The following is a 16,210-nucleotide window of genomic DNA, read 5'->3' on the forward strand; positions in this document are numbered from 1 at the left end:
TAAGTATCAGGAATCTTCCTGGGGTAAAGGGCGGCCGGAGTGCAAGGCTGACAACCTTACCGCCATCTGTGAACCGATTATCTAGAAAATATGAGAACCTCAACATCTCACAATCATATGGGTCTCCACGGCCTGTTACAGGGATACCTTTACTTCTTTTCACAGGTCTACAGCGTAATCTGTTGGGCGATCTGTTGAGAACTTTTCTGTTCTGCATTTTTCTTTCGACCATTCTTGTGAATACTTCGGAAAGGTGTGTTAAAATATTATATAGGTGTTAAAATTGTCTTATTTGGTCTAGCGTTATTTTCCTGCGTTTTATCAACTTCTGGGGTTAGTAGCTTTCAACGAAAAGAATTCATGAATCCGGTAGGATGTTGCAGAAAGCTCTGTTATCCCAGTATAAGACTCGAAGGACCAGATAACCCATGTAACATTTTGCCTGCCGAAATTCCATCTACTCTTACAGGCCTCCACATTGCGAGTGCGCCTCGCAACGCTGCGCCAAACCATTGGGTAATATGTCGTTCTGGATAATTGCATTATGTTGTAGAAGCCTACAGACCCTATGTTTCTTTAGAGTCTCTCACATTTTTCACTTTAAATTGAGAAGACAGGTCGAAATGATTGGAAAGAAATTTTATTGTATAGTTCTCTTATTTCAAAATGCGTATTCTTTTAACGCTTTCATATGCGATTTACAGCTACAGAGAAGTGTGCAGTTTAATAGAGCACATATCAATTGTTCATTTATGTTATGTAACTTATGTATGAAGTGTTAAGTGCGAACAACAAAATTTTATTGCTTATTCGATGCCTTCCACACTTTTGAGCACCGTTATTAAGGAAGTTATTTACGGAACCAAGAAATTTGTTTAAAATTACTTGCGCTGAGGGCATGGCCACTGTTCGTTCTGCAACTCTGTATAAGGGCACCTAGTGTGGTTGTATTTTGATGTAACTCGTATTAAAACACAACTACGTTACAATTAAAATGAGGTGATTCATCACCACACCTACGTATTGACCTTTTGACACCCGAAGGTTATTACATAGTTATTCACTAGAGGGAGTCGGCGAATAAATAATATAGATCATGGAATAATTGTATAATGCAGACGAAACATATCAGAACTTTCAATTACAACAATGGCTTCGTTCCTGCCGGCCCTGTTCGAGCCATTTCTGCAATTTCTGCAATCCCTGTCGTGTTGGCTAAGGAATTCGCGAAAATGGAACTTTGTGTGTTCCATTATCTTCATGCGGAAAATAATAAATTTCAGCAACTTCCGTAACTCTGTTATTCCTAGATCTACAGAGGTACCTACTTGCCATATTTCGAGTTCATCGAGATATTATTGAATGATTCATAAGTATTAATTGTTGGCATCCTCTGAATGAATCATTCTGCATATTTACCATGATCATGTAATTTTTTTCTCTAACAGAATCAACCGACTGGAATTTGTAGTAGTGACTCAGTATGACATCTATGAGGCAGGAGTTAAATTTTTAAATATTTTAGAATAATTTCACGGTATATTTACTAAGCAGTTAATCAGAATTAAACTCTTTGCTTCAAGGACCTAAAATTATTTCTTGAAATAATGCAACTCTCAGTTAATGAAGAAACCAAAATTCTCCCTCCTTATCCACCTTGTTTCTGCAAAATAATTCTGTACCACTCGGGTACGTAGTACTGCGCAGGTCCTGGATAAATTCCGCAATCGAAACAGATGTACCGGTTAATCGGTTTGGTAGCGTGCCTTCGCAGTTTCTGTATCTCGACTGCAATGCGGGCTGGCGCCCCTTACTCATATAGAACCATTATGTTGGAGGCAAAACCGTCTCCAGGAGGAAGATTACTCTGTTCTGGAATATAGCTCCGTGTTATCCGTTGAAAGTCAACTGAAGGTTCTGAGGAACACACCACCTCCGTCTTTAGGGTCGAAGAATAAGGAAGCTATGCTTATTTCCTGTTTCTCTTGCTCGGATTATTTTCGGACCCTGAAGATGGGGGTGATATTTTGCTCTGAAATGGTCTATACGGCGTTATATCCGGAAAGATGACCGCTGCTGTGAGGACATAATATCCTACACAGTCTCCAGAAAGTCGTATACTAAATACAGCTTCACAAGACTGATCACTCGAGAAGAATTTCTTTCAGAACAACCTGTGTGGACTGCCCTTGCTGTATAATTGTATGATTCCTTCAGTTCTTGGAGTAAAATACTCTTCAGAGATTCGATGTATACTTCCAAATATATATCGCATTGTGTTTTTTGCCGTCAACACAACAAATTTTCAAAAAACCAATTCATTATCACTGCACTAAGATTGGTTTTGAAGAAAGTTGTCTTCTGGGTTTAGGCACCGTGTATATGTGTAAACGTGTAAACCGTGTAAACGAAGAATACACGGTGCCTAAACCCAGAAGACAACTTTCTTCATTGTCATCGCCGTGAAAACCTCAAAATTTACAAAGATTGATTTTGTTTAGCGTCTGCTACATATTTCGTTCCATGTTTGGATCATCAGCAGGCACTTTCTTAAATACGAGTTTCTTATTGAATTATTTTAATATGGATCCATATTACTTTAGATATACTTTGATTTCTATATCTCATTATAACATGTTGATATTTTTCATACCATAGATATTTTGGTAGTTCTATATGTATGTCTTCCTGATAAGAAAATCAGGAAGACATATATGTAGAACTAGTAGCAACGTTTATAAACGAGCGATAACTCATAACATGTAAAACTAACATTAACAACGATTACCAGAAGACTTCATCACCCTCTAATATATGGCAAGCATCACGGAAACCCACATAATGTCGACGAGACATAAACACTAATTTAAATAATTTTAGCCCTGAGGTTAACTATATTATCAGGAATGCCAATATATGTTATGAAGAGAAATAGAAACCAAAGGATTTTTAAAATAATACTAATATGGATCGACATTAGGACAATTCAATAGCCCACACGCATTTAAGAAACTGCCTGACGATGATCCAAACATGAATCGAAACAAACTATCACTAATGGCTGCTCTCACCTAGTGATGCTATGTGGAGAGCAGTGTTGCCCTTCTTCGTGGCTGCATCGACAACAGCGCCTCGTTTCAGCAGCTCGGTCACCACATTAACGTGGCCGTCTTTGGAAGCGAGATGCAACGCGTTGAGTCCATTCTGAAACAGAGTTCAATGTTTATTCAAACACTGCACACTTTAATGTCATCAGAGAGCGACAAGAACCATGGTTCTCGATCCTACAAGCTGTGTTCTACAGTACAAAAATAAAAATTTGTATTCTGAAGATGAAGCTGAATCCAGAGACAGCAAGCAGAATGGGGCATAAACCATTGTTTTCCCTGGGCACTCACGACGGCCAGTTGAGATCATTCCCGGTCAAGGAGAACAGTGCTATTGTTGTAATGGAACTCTATGTGTTTGTAATTAACAAATAGAAACTCTAATGAGGCCACAACATTCACAGTGAGCACTACCAGTGATAAGTTTACAGGGGTGACCTCTGATTTAGGTTTGGTAATTATCCAGCAAAGCGGTTGGTGAAACACATACATGAGTAAGTGTAAGTGACAGGTATACCAATCGAAACAACACCAACAAAAAATTGACAACGAGCCTGGAAAGCAGGAATGCGAAATAAAATATTGTGACAGGGCACCTGAAAGCCAGAATATTCCCGTCTGCTAGGCGGCGCTTCTCTGAGCACATTCCCATGACAAAGCGGAAAATTAATTGCTGGATAACGGTTTCTTGGTGAACAAGCATTATCGTGGCAACGGATACGCAGATAACAAGAGACGAAACGTTCAATTGTGTATTCTGTCTGCGGTCCGCAAAGGGCCATGAAAGGACACGTAATTGATTCGCAAAGTCAGTCGTACTAAGTAGCAGAAGACTAAAAACCAGTCCGAGAACCAGAGGAAATACAGTGAGAGATTCGTTATCAAGAAAGGGTTCAACGTGTGAACTGTTTTAATCAACTGTAATTGTAATAGAGACGTCAAATAAATCCAGTCATCAAACCGAGACCCCATAAGTATTAGTCACGCAACTCCTTTTACGTGACGACATAAAAAAGAGGAACCAGCAGGAGGCGAGCAATTGCACAAGACAAAGTCAAAACATAACTTTAGGATAACAGGCTCGAATAAAATTTAGAAAAAAAAAACACTCAATCCTCAGTCCCAAGCTAAAAGACGTCCTTCCAGGAACCCCAAGGACTCTGCTACAGCTATAGTTGTTATCATCTCTGAGACTAAGTCGTGAATGCCTAATATGTAAGTAAGTAATATTCCGTTAAACTGCACAATGAGGAGCTTCATAACCTGTACTCTTCTCCAAGTATAAGTAGAATGACCAAATCAAGGAGGATGAGGAGGGCAGGGCAGGTAGCACGAATGGGGGAGACGATGAATGCATATAGGTTAATGGTGGGAAAGCCAGATGGATAGAGACCACTGGGAAGACCAAGGCGTAGGTGGGTGGACAATATTAAAATGGATATTAGAGAGATAGAATGGGATGGTATAGATTGGATTGATCTGGCTCAGAATAAGGGTAAGTGGAGGGCTCTTGTGAACGCGATAATTAACCTTCGTGTTCCAAAAAATGCTGGGAAATCCTTGAGTAGCTGCAGAATTGGCGGCTCCTCCAGAAGGGCTCAGCTCTATGAGTAAGTAAGTAATATTCCGTATAAAATGCCATAATGGAGAAAGCGCACAGAAAGAAACCTTCCACGTTCCACCAAAGGAATAAGAATAGTTATTTATAGAGACAAATTAAATTCTGTGATTAATATGTCCCAAACATGTTCTGGATTACGGAAAACTGTTTAAACGAAATTTAAGCTGTCATGCACACTCCTCGCTTGCTTTCACATCTGTGTAGTCCACCACATTGCACAAATACGCATTTTCGGTAAAGCGAATTATAAGCCACTTTGTATAGAATAATGAAGTTATTGCTACAAGAGTAATGTAATATCAGTGACAAAGTCGTCATTGCTTTACGATGTAAAACAAAGCTTCCTGACCTCATAGTCACCCCTTTACAAACTTGGAAGCCCCTCCCCAGGCAGTATGACCCTCAACCGTTTTCCCCTTCATCACTGCACGGTTGCTATGGAAACGAAAATTACGAAGAATTGATTGTTGTTCTGTCGCCCTAACTACTTGTCAGCGTGTCAATGATTGTACAGTCCGTGTCCTGAGACAGTGAAGTAGCTTTGGTTTAAACCTGATAGCAATGAAATACTGTGTATTCTTTCTCGGTCTGTTTAGCAAAGATGTACCATATGTGTGAGACTCTGCGTTCTCACTGCAATGACTGCGAATAATACAAAATTCTGGGAATGACACCGTCTAGTCAGGTGGATGCTTGCCAATATTTACGGCCTCCAGCATCGGAAGCTAAGAGTAAGCCAAGCAAGTAGGCACATATCCATCCAGAAGATCATCACACGTGTGTTAGACTACAAGGCGTCACATTTCGTATTGTATTTTTCCTGTAATAACTGGTTAAAGATTGGAGATGACTCGTATTGTGAAGTGCCATATGCCGAGAAAGTATACATAATGTGTGTTAACATATCCAGTCTCGACCTAAATATAAAACACAAGGAAATTAGAATGGTTGAGCCAATGATAACGCTGAATATACTCGTATGCCGTAAATTGACATTAGTTACTACAACTCGAGGTCCGAAATATGATCTGAAATTATGTATAAACTTGACTATTTACTACATATAATTTAGTCTATGCAAGGTAGTGTTTCTTAAGATTTGCCTCTATATAATTTCATGACCTCCTGCTCTCAGTTCATTACGATAAAACCAGAAGAAAAGAGCAACAGACGAGAGTTTCAGTCGGGATTATAGTGTTGCTAGTCTGCATTAAAGTAGGCCTATCAACTTTTGCAGAAGAAGGTATTTTTATGCAATTATTGTTATAGTTATAATAATAAATAATATTATTTCTCAGGGGCACGCGGTATCGTAGTTGGTTGAGGCACTATGCTACAAGCCGGAAGGTCGCTGATTCGAATACCGATAAGGTCACTGGGATTATCAATTTACGTATCTAATTCTTCCAGCCGCATTATGGATCTGGTGTCGACTCAGCCTCTATCAGAAATAGGTACCAGGTATCTTCCTGGGGGTAAAGGGCGGCCGGTGTATTTGACAACTTCACCGCCATCTGTGAGCCGATTGTCTAGATAATGTTGGATCCCAGAAGTTTCACACACCTGTGGGCCTCAGTGGCCTATTACAAGGATAGCTTTGACTTTTACCATTATTATTTCTCTTATAACTTATTTGTAGCCTTACTTTCAAATTATTAAAATATTTTTAGTCAACATAAGCATGTGTACTTTTTCCTTAACCGCAAAATATTCGCGTGATTGCAATTTTGCATTATTATTGTCTCGGTGAAAAAAAAAAGTTGCCTTGTTTTTTCTTGCGTTTCTTTGGTGTGAGCTCGCCTTTTTTCCCCCCATAATTTTGACACTACTTACTTTATAACTTACCTTTGGCCTGTTAGATAAACACATAAATAAATAAAGAATTGAATTTCAATTAAACTCATTCTTTCAAGCTCTCTGTACAGAATTTTCAAATTCATAGCATAAATATTCACTGAGATCGTGAATTCGAAGTTACCTTAAGAGCTAAAATATTTGAGAGTAAATCAATGGAAAGGTTTTGTGCGTGAAAACAGTATCAAGGGATGAATACTCTAAAATGTTCTCCTTAAGTTTTCGACTGATATTGAAGAAATCGCGACTAGCTCAATTGAGCAAGTTTTCTTTTGCAGTGAGTATATGAAGATAGCCCAGGAGCCCGACGTCCGTATAGAGGGGATGAGAGACACTTTTGCATATTCTTATTCATAGGTTGCGACAGGGTCTCTCTTACCCATATAAGCCTGGGAGAAAAGTCCAAACAAAATTTAGAAATACATGATTCCAAGGCCCAATTTTGCATCCAGCTTCGCAGGCCGAGGGGGAACAATTCAGAGAGAAGCTAGTTAGGTCTTCATTCCAGAACATGGAAGGGGAAGGGAGTCACGTGATAGATAGGATGATGGGATATTATGCGGTAAACATGTCATAACTAGGACGTCTGGGTGGGGGGGTTAAAGACAAGGACTATACCGGTCTGAAGGCACCACATCTGAGCCATCGAATATATTACATGGCTCAGATAATAGTTACCCTTAAGGCTGACATTCAGGTAGGAGGCCTACCGATCTCGGGCGATATTCGTAACATTACAACCAACTGCTTCTAAAAGAATACGGCGCTATAATAAAAAAAAAATGAATCATTTGAAGTACAGTGATTACGTACCATCTGTTTTAACACCTGAAAACTACTGATCTGGTCCGTAGAATGTATGTATGTATTTTATATGATGGTCACAATCTTTTACCTAAACATTATTAAAGGACTGGGCCTTCTAAATAGGATGGGGTTAATTTCTGTGTGGTAGGAACTGAAATTTTAAGGCGAAATTCGTGCCTCTGACGGACAATATAGATTTATATTTTTCGGGCAAAGTCTAGAGGAATTCATCAAACCTACTTATATATTAAATATCACAATCTTGAAATGTAAACGATCGAAGAACAATGTATTTGATTGTGTGTCTATGTGAGTGAACATTTCATATATTATCATTGAAACAAAGTACAGAGAATACAGTTCTTTAGACACGTTACGTTTAAGTTGTGGAAAAGAAAGGACCTAAAAATGAGAAAAATTGAATGAGGAAAGAAATTCAGAAGATCAAATGTTTCTCAATTGAACAATAGAAATAGAAATACAGGGGACTGAAAAAGGTGGTAAATTCTAGATAAAGATAACTATACCTTAATGGGCCCAGATATTCTTGGTAAAAGTAAAGTGAGAAATAGAAAAACCAAATTCTGACATAAGTCAAGAAGCTAAAATGTACCATGTGACAAGATTATGTGCAGATCCATTCTACTTAAGCGAAGGTACGGAGGGGTGAGTGAGAGTTTATAGACACATTATTTTCTATAGTTCGATAAAAGCCAAGATATTATATTCTTTATGAAATTCCACATAATACTGTATTAAATGAAATCACAAATTTTCCAAACAGCAGAGTAGCTATATTGACCTAATATAACCGATAATATGACAGCATACATAAGAGCCAACATACATAGATCCCTCAATTAGAAAAGGTAATCTTAATTTTGATATAATTTAAAAATAGAAGACCTTGGTCACTAAAACATAATTTTGGTTTTATAAGGACAAACAGAACCAATGCGAATTTCCATGTTGCTTGAACATTAAGATCAGGTTTAGAATCCCTGATTTGAAGGAACATATCGCATATAATTTAAGCAATTTGTGTTTTTAATATTAGTCGTGAGAACTAGTAAAGTGACAGGCTTTCGAATGAACTACTAATGTTTAAATCACTGGAAGGTTGTGCATGAAATGAGCAGCAGGATGAGGTTTCGAATCCTGGTAAAGGAGTTTGAGTCTCTTTTTTTCACCGTCACGTCCTTACTGGCTCTGGCAGCTACCCAACCTATTGCCATGTTCGTGCTTGCGCGGCAACTTCTCCGACAGAGCAATGTGACGGGTAGTCGACACACCTCCTTCCAGGCGCAACGGTCAGCATCAAGCTGGCAGTCTCAACTCACTGCACAGAATTGGTAGCTTCAACTTTTTAACAATTTACACAAAGATTAGTTATCAGCAATTTGAATAAGAGCCAAGTGTAAGCAGGTAAATTTCTAAATGTCGGATTTGAGATTTTCACATCGGTGGTTATAACGCCGTGTAGTCTGTTGAATTTCAACCGACGTCTCTGATGAACATATCGCCTCCAATATATGTACCTCCGAAACGTCGGTTAACTCTCAACGGAATACATAGCGTTATATCCCATTTGATAGTAGTCTTCATAATTTTTACATGTTTCTCGAAAGTTCCAAGGGAAGCAGAAGACGTTAACGCAGTTGAATCGTGAATTTATGCAGTTCAAATTCCGTCACTGAATGACACCGCTGGATATCACTTCCGTTACTCTCCTGTGCTAGTTCACAGATCCATATCATCCTCATGCATCCCTCTCCCATCAAAATGCATAACAGCTTACTACAGAACATTCAGTTCTAAATAATGTCAACAGTAGTTAAACATCATAAGACAATGTGAGGAGAACAATATTCTACCGTTCACTGAACTATCTTGGTGGTGAAACTAACAATTGATGATAAATTTATAAATACCTTGTGGAATTTGTGGTACAAAAAATTATATATGATTTAAATATTTAGTTGCTAAATATCCAGTTAGCACCAAAGTAGAGCGTGTAATTGAGGAGTTAATAGTCATTAGGTTTATGCAGACATTCCTTACTTTTATAGAAAGTGGAGGTACGTCGTGCTCACAAAATTCGCCATTTGCCTTTATAATAAGACGAAGTATCGAGTTCACAGTCTCAAATTCTCTTCAGATTTCTTCTTTTTTTTCTATTGCCTTCAAAAGCACTCCTAGATTTCCGAAGTGGTCTCTGCCCATGAGAATTTCCAGTCACATTTTGATATAATTTTCTCAATTTAACCATTCGTATATCGTGTTCCGTCGTCATATATTTCTTTATTTAACCAGCATAAGGATATTAAGTTTAAATACTGATTATAATGTTATTGATAATGTAATTTTTTCAAGTCCCGTTTAGGTCATCTTCCAAGGCCAGATACCTCACTCAGTGCTTTGTTCTCGGATTTTCCTGTTTCATGCTCTTCAGTAAAAATAAAAGATCAAATTTAACTCCTAAGTAAAATTATACTTATAAGGACTTAAGTCTTTAGGCTTTCAGACAGAAAGCGGGAACACGCAGTACTCTGAAGTGAATAGTAATTTCGGAAGTATCTTCAATCAATCTGCTCTTACTTTCAACATGAATAACATTTCGACTTATTGTCATTCCCAGGTAAGTAATCCTTCCATTTTTCCAGAGAATTTATTCTATAAAAATATTTATTTTGTCCTACATTATGATTAAAATCGTGTATATGTTCATAGTTTATTCTGCGTTTATTTCTAGACCGTCATTAATATTACATTATAAATGCGCTACTGTGACATTATTTATGGTATGTTCGTTTTCGCCAATGGAATTAAGAACATGGGCTTGCAGCAACTGATTTCTTCCATTCAGTTTCTATCCCCTCCCATTTTTTGGGACTTTCCTAACTAACTATTGTATAACTAAGCCGGAAACAGTGGTGGCAAATCATCCCGTTTTCTCATGCCATTCTGAACAGAGAAAGTAGAAACCAAAGGTTTTCCTCCAAAATATTCAATAGGCCTTCAAATTTAGTATTACTTAGCCTAACCAGTTTTCTGGATACACCATTCCCAATTAGAGTGTTATACAATGCTTGTACATGGGTGTTGTAACTATTTCACCTCATATTAATTGGTACCAAGCTACTGTTTCAGTTCACAACTTAAATTGCGGCAATTATGAGAAGGGCTTATTAATTTATTTACAAAGTCCAGTTTCGGTAAAACTTTTATAAAAAAGTAGGCCATTAATTTATACGAAATTCTGTGCACAGTTTTCGATAAATTTCAATAAATATTCCACTAAAATGTCGGAATGTATTTAGGAAAAGAAAGAAATATTTAATCCTGATGTTCAAATTAGAAATCTCTTGTTTTACCTCAGAAACGAAATCTGTCAGAGACCACTCTGTGCATGAGAAAGGTTAAGAGGAAGTGGTAAACCCTATCTCCAAAATGTAAATTTTTTCATGTTAGTGTACATTTTCTGAACTACAAATTCTACAGTCCTGAAATTTGGTTCAAAGATATTTGTCAATTTTCTGTATCTACTGATATTGTTTCACAATATTATACTCGTAAACACATTTCCTGTGACATTTCTTTAAAAAGATCAATTTTTAAAACATTTTAAACAGAAAAGAATGTACGCTAATATGACAAAATTAACATTGTGGAAACAGGGTTGACCACCTGCCCTTACGTATAAATAGTAAGGTGAAGCTTAGCATTATAGATATATTATTCCAAACATACCATTTATATAACGAAAATATATCTAACCGGAGTACACATAGTTAAAATTGTCCCTGCAGCTAAGCACCGCCACTCAGCATTGTACAAGACACATGCAGATAAATGACCTCCCTTATATGATGCCCGTATTTGATGTGGTAGTCACTTTGCATTCTGGGTAAAGTACAGTACAAGCATGTAATATTCACTCACTCACTCACTCACTCACTCACTCATGGAGCTGAGCCATTCTTGAGAAGCTGCCAATTGTGCAACTTACTCAAGAACTTCCCAGCATTTTATGGAACCAGAAGGTTCATTACCGCATTACCGTGCTCACAGGAGTCTTCCAGCAGTCCCAATCATGAGCCAGATCAATCCAATCCATACCATCCGGCTTGTAATGTAAGGTAACTTTTAATTAAACTCTCGTTTTCATTATCTGAATGGACTGATTGCGAAAACAGAATATAATTGAAGCTAAGCGTAAGAAATTCTCTACACACAAAAAGAACTGTTTTGCAAGGAACATACAAAATGTGAGATTACACCGTCCAGTTACTAATAGAGATCGCTTTGGTTAGTTTATTCTTAGGTTATTTATAGCTCTCGATTTGCCTAACGACGTGGTTTCCGCTGAATGCATTATGGCGGATAGCGAGGCGACTGTGAGTGATAGACTTGGAACGAAGTGTAAGAAAGAGGCTGTGCCAATTCAGTAACTCTTGTACCAGTTTCATTGAAATACAAGCTAAATCACGAAAAAGTATATCAGGATACTTGACACACATGCAGACATTCGAAACACACCGCCAAAACATGAAGCTGAAGCGATAATTGTTTCACCTATACATTCGACGTGCAGTTTACTTAAGGATGCGGCGAAAATTTCAAAAGTTTTCAGTACTAATGTAGTCAGCGAATTAAAATTTCATACAGCGAAAAGTGTTTTTAACCTAGTCGGGGTACTATCCTGGCATGTGTCACGAAGCGCTGAGGAACAATTCAACGACTACAGCTGAAACGCCGGCTTAACACATCCGAAAAAGATCAGTTAGTTTCTTGGAGTGGGTTGAGACTGAGTCCACTTGGTACCTCGGCCACTAATTGGCCTACTGTACCTGCCCCGTGTGGTAGATAATGAATATGGAGCAGTCGGTGGAATGAGAATTGGCAGAGGAAAACCAAGTAATCGGAGAACACGTGTCACAGTGCCGCTTTGTCAACCAAAATCCCACATGATTTGACCTAGGCTCGAACCCTGGCCGCCGCGGTAGGAAGCCTACAACTAACAGTCTGAGCTATGGCAGAGCCTAATACAGATCAGTGTTACCGATATGCATGCAACAGGCAAGTAGAATCGCACTGTTTAATGATGGCTGACAGTAGACTGCATATAAACTAACAATTAACATCATAGCTTCTAATTATGCTGAATGCTTCAAATAGAACCTCACCTGGCCATCATGGATAGGACTAGATTATGCGCTGTTCTAACACAGAAGCTAGAATGTAATTTGCATTAAGTCCGTATCCATCTAGTAATAATAAGCTGACACTATTTACCGTCTGCCTTAAACTAAGACTAATAACAGAGGAAGCAAGAAACACAGAAATTATTTATTACCCAAGCCTTTAACACAAAGAAAATAGTATAAAATATTGCCTTAAATTTAGAATTGAACTAAAAATTAAATAACATATACATTCTCCTAACCATAGTTTCATTCATAACAGCCCCTAACATACAGTCCCTAACTTTTCCTACATATTAAACCTTCCCGCACTTCTTATTTGCTTTTACTTATGCTTGTTATTGTTTACGTTAAATTGTTCTAGGTAATTAAATTTAGGTCAGAATAAATTCACGTAAATGCACTGAGGGTTGTGTAGAGGCACTTAATAAGAGAATAATTAGGCGTCATTGAGATCCGCGTATTACAATGATCTAAACCCACTCAGCCTGCCTGCCAATTCAAATTGTACATGGTGGACTTGCGTACAGTGTGATAAATATAGAAAGAGGGTAAGCATGCAGTAGTGATGCACCATAATCTGCATTCTCGAAGAACAAATAGAATTTAATGAACCCCATTAAGAGCTCCACAACTTGTATAATAAGTTACGCCATTCGAAATAAGTAGGTCAGTGTTTAAGATCTGTGACGGACGGCCTCTAGGCCTCTACCTAAACACAGGACAACACAAACACAGAATAAACACATACACACACCAAAAATCCACCCTTTGTGTGGGATTGCAACCCACGATCCCTGCTTCCGAGCGAGAAAAGACAGTACATGTCCTAGACGCTCGGCTACCGTGACCGGCAAACGACATTTTTTTGCTGGTATTTAATTTTCACTGAATTCAAAGGCCTGACACTTTGACAGCACTTCCACTAACTTACTTTGTTTGAAAACGCAAGGTAAGGATGCAAATATTTTCACGTCTTTTCGTAATCTAATTGCATGCTTAGAATTTCAGGTACGATGCCTCAGTTATTCCCACGGCGAAATCAATAAATCCATCCTAAATAATTCCTGTGCTCTCCATGTAAATATCTGTAAGGGTATTATTGAATAATTCCTGTACTATGAATAATATCTACCGTTTGCCGGTCACGGTAGTCGAGCGGTCTAAGGCACGCACTCTATTCGCTCGCTCGGAAGCCGGGATAGAGGGTTCGAATCCCACTCAGGGCATGGATATTTGTGTGCGTTTTTCTGTGTTTGTCCACAGGTATAGGCCTTGCAACGAGCTGATCACTCGCCCAAGGAGTCCTACCGTATGTGTAAGATCGAGATAAACCGAAGTGAACTGAGTTCATGGAGGTAGGCCTAGGCCCACTGGGGCTGTAGTGCCAAGGGGAAAAAAATATCTACCGATTATATAAAATATCCAGCTAGAAATGATACATAATCGCCGACTGTCGTTTATAATGCCAGGTTAATCACCATTTCCTTAACATATATGTAGGAGCTATACAATGTCTCGCAAGCAGAATTCTGCTTGTATTTGTCGTAAGTCACCGGTCCATGAACCTCATTAGTCGCAATAGCTGTCATCACGAAATGTAGAAAAATAAATAGGCCCAATGCTTCCAAAAAGAGTAGGTTATCACATTTAAAAGTCTCTTCAGCGTATACGCTGCGCGAGTTTTGTTTTGAACTGCACTGAAAGCACTTAGCCTTACTGGCATTGCTAATGGAGTGTATTTAAAAACGATGTCAGAATGGCAATTTGTCACTATGTCATTAAGGGGTTAGCGACCTCGTAATGCAATATAAATTTCCATTCTTTAACACTTCAACAAACAAAGGATCTAGTTTAAAAGAGACTTTCTTCTTAGTAAAGCAACAGTTCTTAATTTCTTAGCAGCAGAATTAGCTGCCAGGAATTACTAAATATAGCCAGGAATGCTTCAGCTTGTTAATATTGTTCCACTGACGCCAGGAACAAACCTTTGGGAGAGCATTAAATGTATTTTCTTATAAGCATAAGCCTTAATTCCCATTAAATATGAAAAGTAATGTCCAAATAACATTCCACACATATATAGGTAACATTTAAAACTCCTCATGCTCCTTTCCCACGCTGAGCTTTCTCTGAACACGTTCACATGGAAGCAATTTCTGAAGCTCTGCGTACAGTTATTCTACATAGCGGAAGTGGACACACTTACTGAGCATGGGAGACGCATATGATTAGTTTCGGAAAATTTTCAATGGGCAAACTGACGTTGATAGTAGAGTGAATTTACCGACTACACAACACGTTTTTTATTATCACTATATGTTTCGACCTCAAGAGGTCATCCTCAGGTGTATGAACACGGCTGTATAATTACACGCGGTCGCATTCACTTTCCACTGACCGCGTGTAATTATACAGCCGTGTTCATACACCTGAGGATGACCTCTTAAGGTCGAAACATGTAGTGATAATAAAAAACGGGTTGTGTAGTCGGTAAATTCACTCTACTATTGATTAAACACACAACAGAATGCAAGAAACGATTAAAACTGAGGTTGGTTTGAAGATATTTAATGCGTGCTTTCCATGCACCATATTCTTTTACATTCACACCATCAGTGAAAGGGACTGACTAATATTTCTTACGAAAGCCTCAGTAAGTGCACATAGGCGTTGCACGAGCCACATTTTCACAAGTTTCACTCACAGGAAGCCTGCTAATTACCAGCAGTCTATACATGCATATAAGTGACACTTCTCATCCGTGGTATAGCACGAAGTGACTGGTGCATTTCCGTCGCCTGTACGACCCCGGGGAAATATCCCGTGTATCCCCTACGTAGGAGGAAGGTTCGTACATTCACATGTGGTCATCTGCGACCTCCTTCGAGGGATAGGTTTGTCTACAGTTGTTTCATGCTCGCGTTATGATATAACGGCTGAAATAAACAAGACTGGAAAGGACATTCCGCAGTGTAGTACACAAAATTTACCAATTGCCTTCTTTGAAGTTAAATACTGTAATAGATATGGCCAACGCGTTTCCAAGCAACGGCTCCGTAAATACAGTCCAACACGCAAAAATAGACGAGGCTGTTTTCTATGTCGTTGTATCGAAAACTACAGAAATAGAGCATAATCTTCTGTACTGAGCCTGAACTGATAGAGGCCCTATATATATTTTATATACATTTATTTACATGTAAAATGCAAATGGCCTTTACATTATGTCAAATGACTTATTAATGCTAACAATAATTCTAACAAAGACAGACCCGTCCTCTCGTCAGAGAGGGAACCCCACAATAACAAGACCGTAACTGTCAAACATTAATAATTATCTGGTCATAAGACCATATTGGGCTCGACATAAAGATTAACTGACTGACCGTCAGTCACAAAGTGACTTTGACTTAGACGAGAAGTCCAGTCCAGGAGAGTTGATTCAGTTCTGTACGGGAGGCTGTGAAGTTAAGAGTTTGTTGCAAGAGTACAGCTGTGAAGAGAAAACTTTATGTGTAATATCTGGAGTGGGTAATTAAGCGAGAGTATTATAGTTCCTGTGTTTTAATTGCATTTCCAGGAGACGACTAGTGTGCGTGTGTGTGTAACAGTGA

General features: G+C 38.5%; 1 protein-coding gene across 1 annotated transcript in view; it reads right to left on the reverse strand.

Annotated features, from left to right (window-relative positions):
• The window catches only part of LOC111866424 (ankyrin-3), a 235,021-nt gene that overhangs the window by 194,709 nt on the left and 24,102 nt on the right, over window positions 1-16,210 (reverse strand). The window contains exon 4 of the mRNA XM_033752256.1: window positions 3,072-3,204. Coding sequence (XP_033608147.1) covers window positions 3,072-3,204 — 133 coding nt within the window. The remainder of the gene's footprint in view (window positions 1-3,071; window positions 3,205-16,210) is intronic.

This window comes from Cryptotermes secundus, unplaced genomic scaffold, assembly GCF_002891405.2.
Source record: "Cryptotermes secundus unplaced genomic scaffold, Csec_1.0 scaffold271, whole genome shotgun sequence".
NCBI classification, from domain to species: Eukaryota; Metazoa; Arthropoda; class Insecta; order Blattodea; family Kalotermitidae; genus Cryptotermes; species Cryptotermes secundus.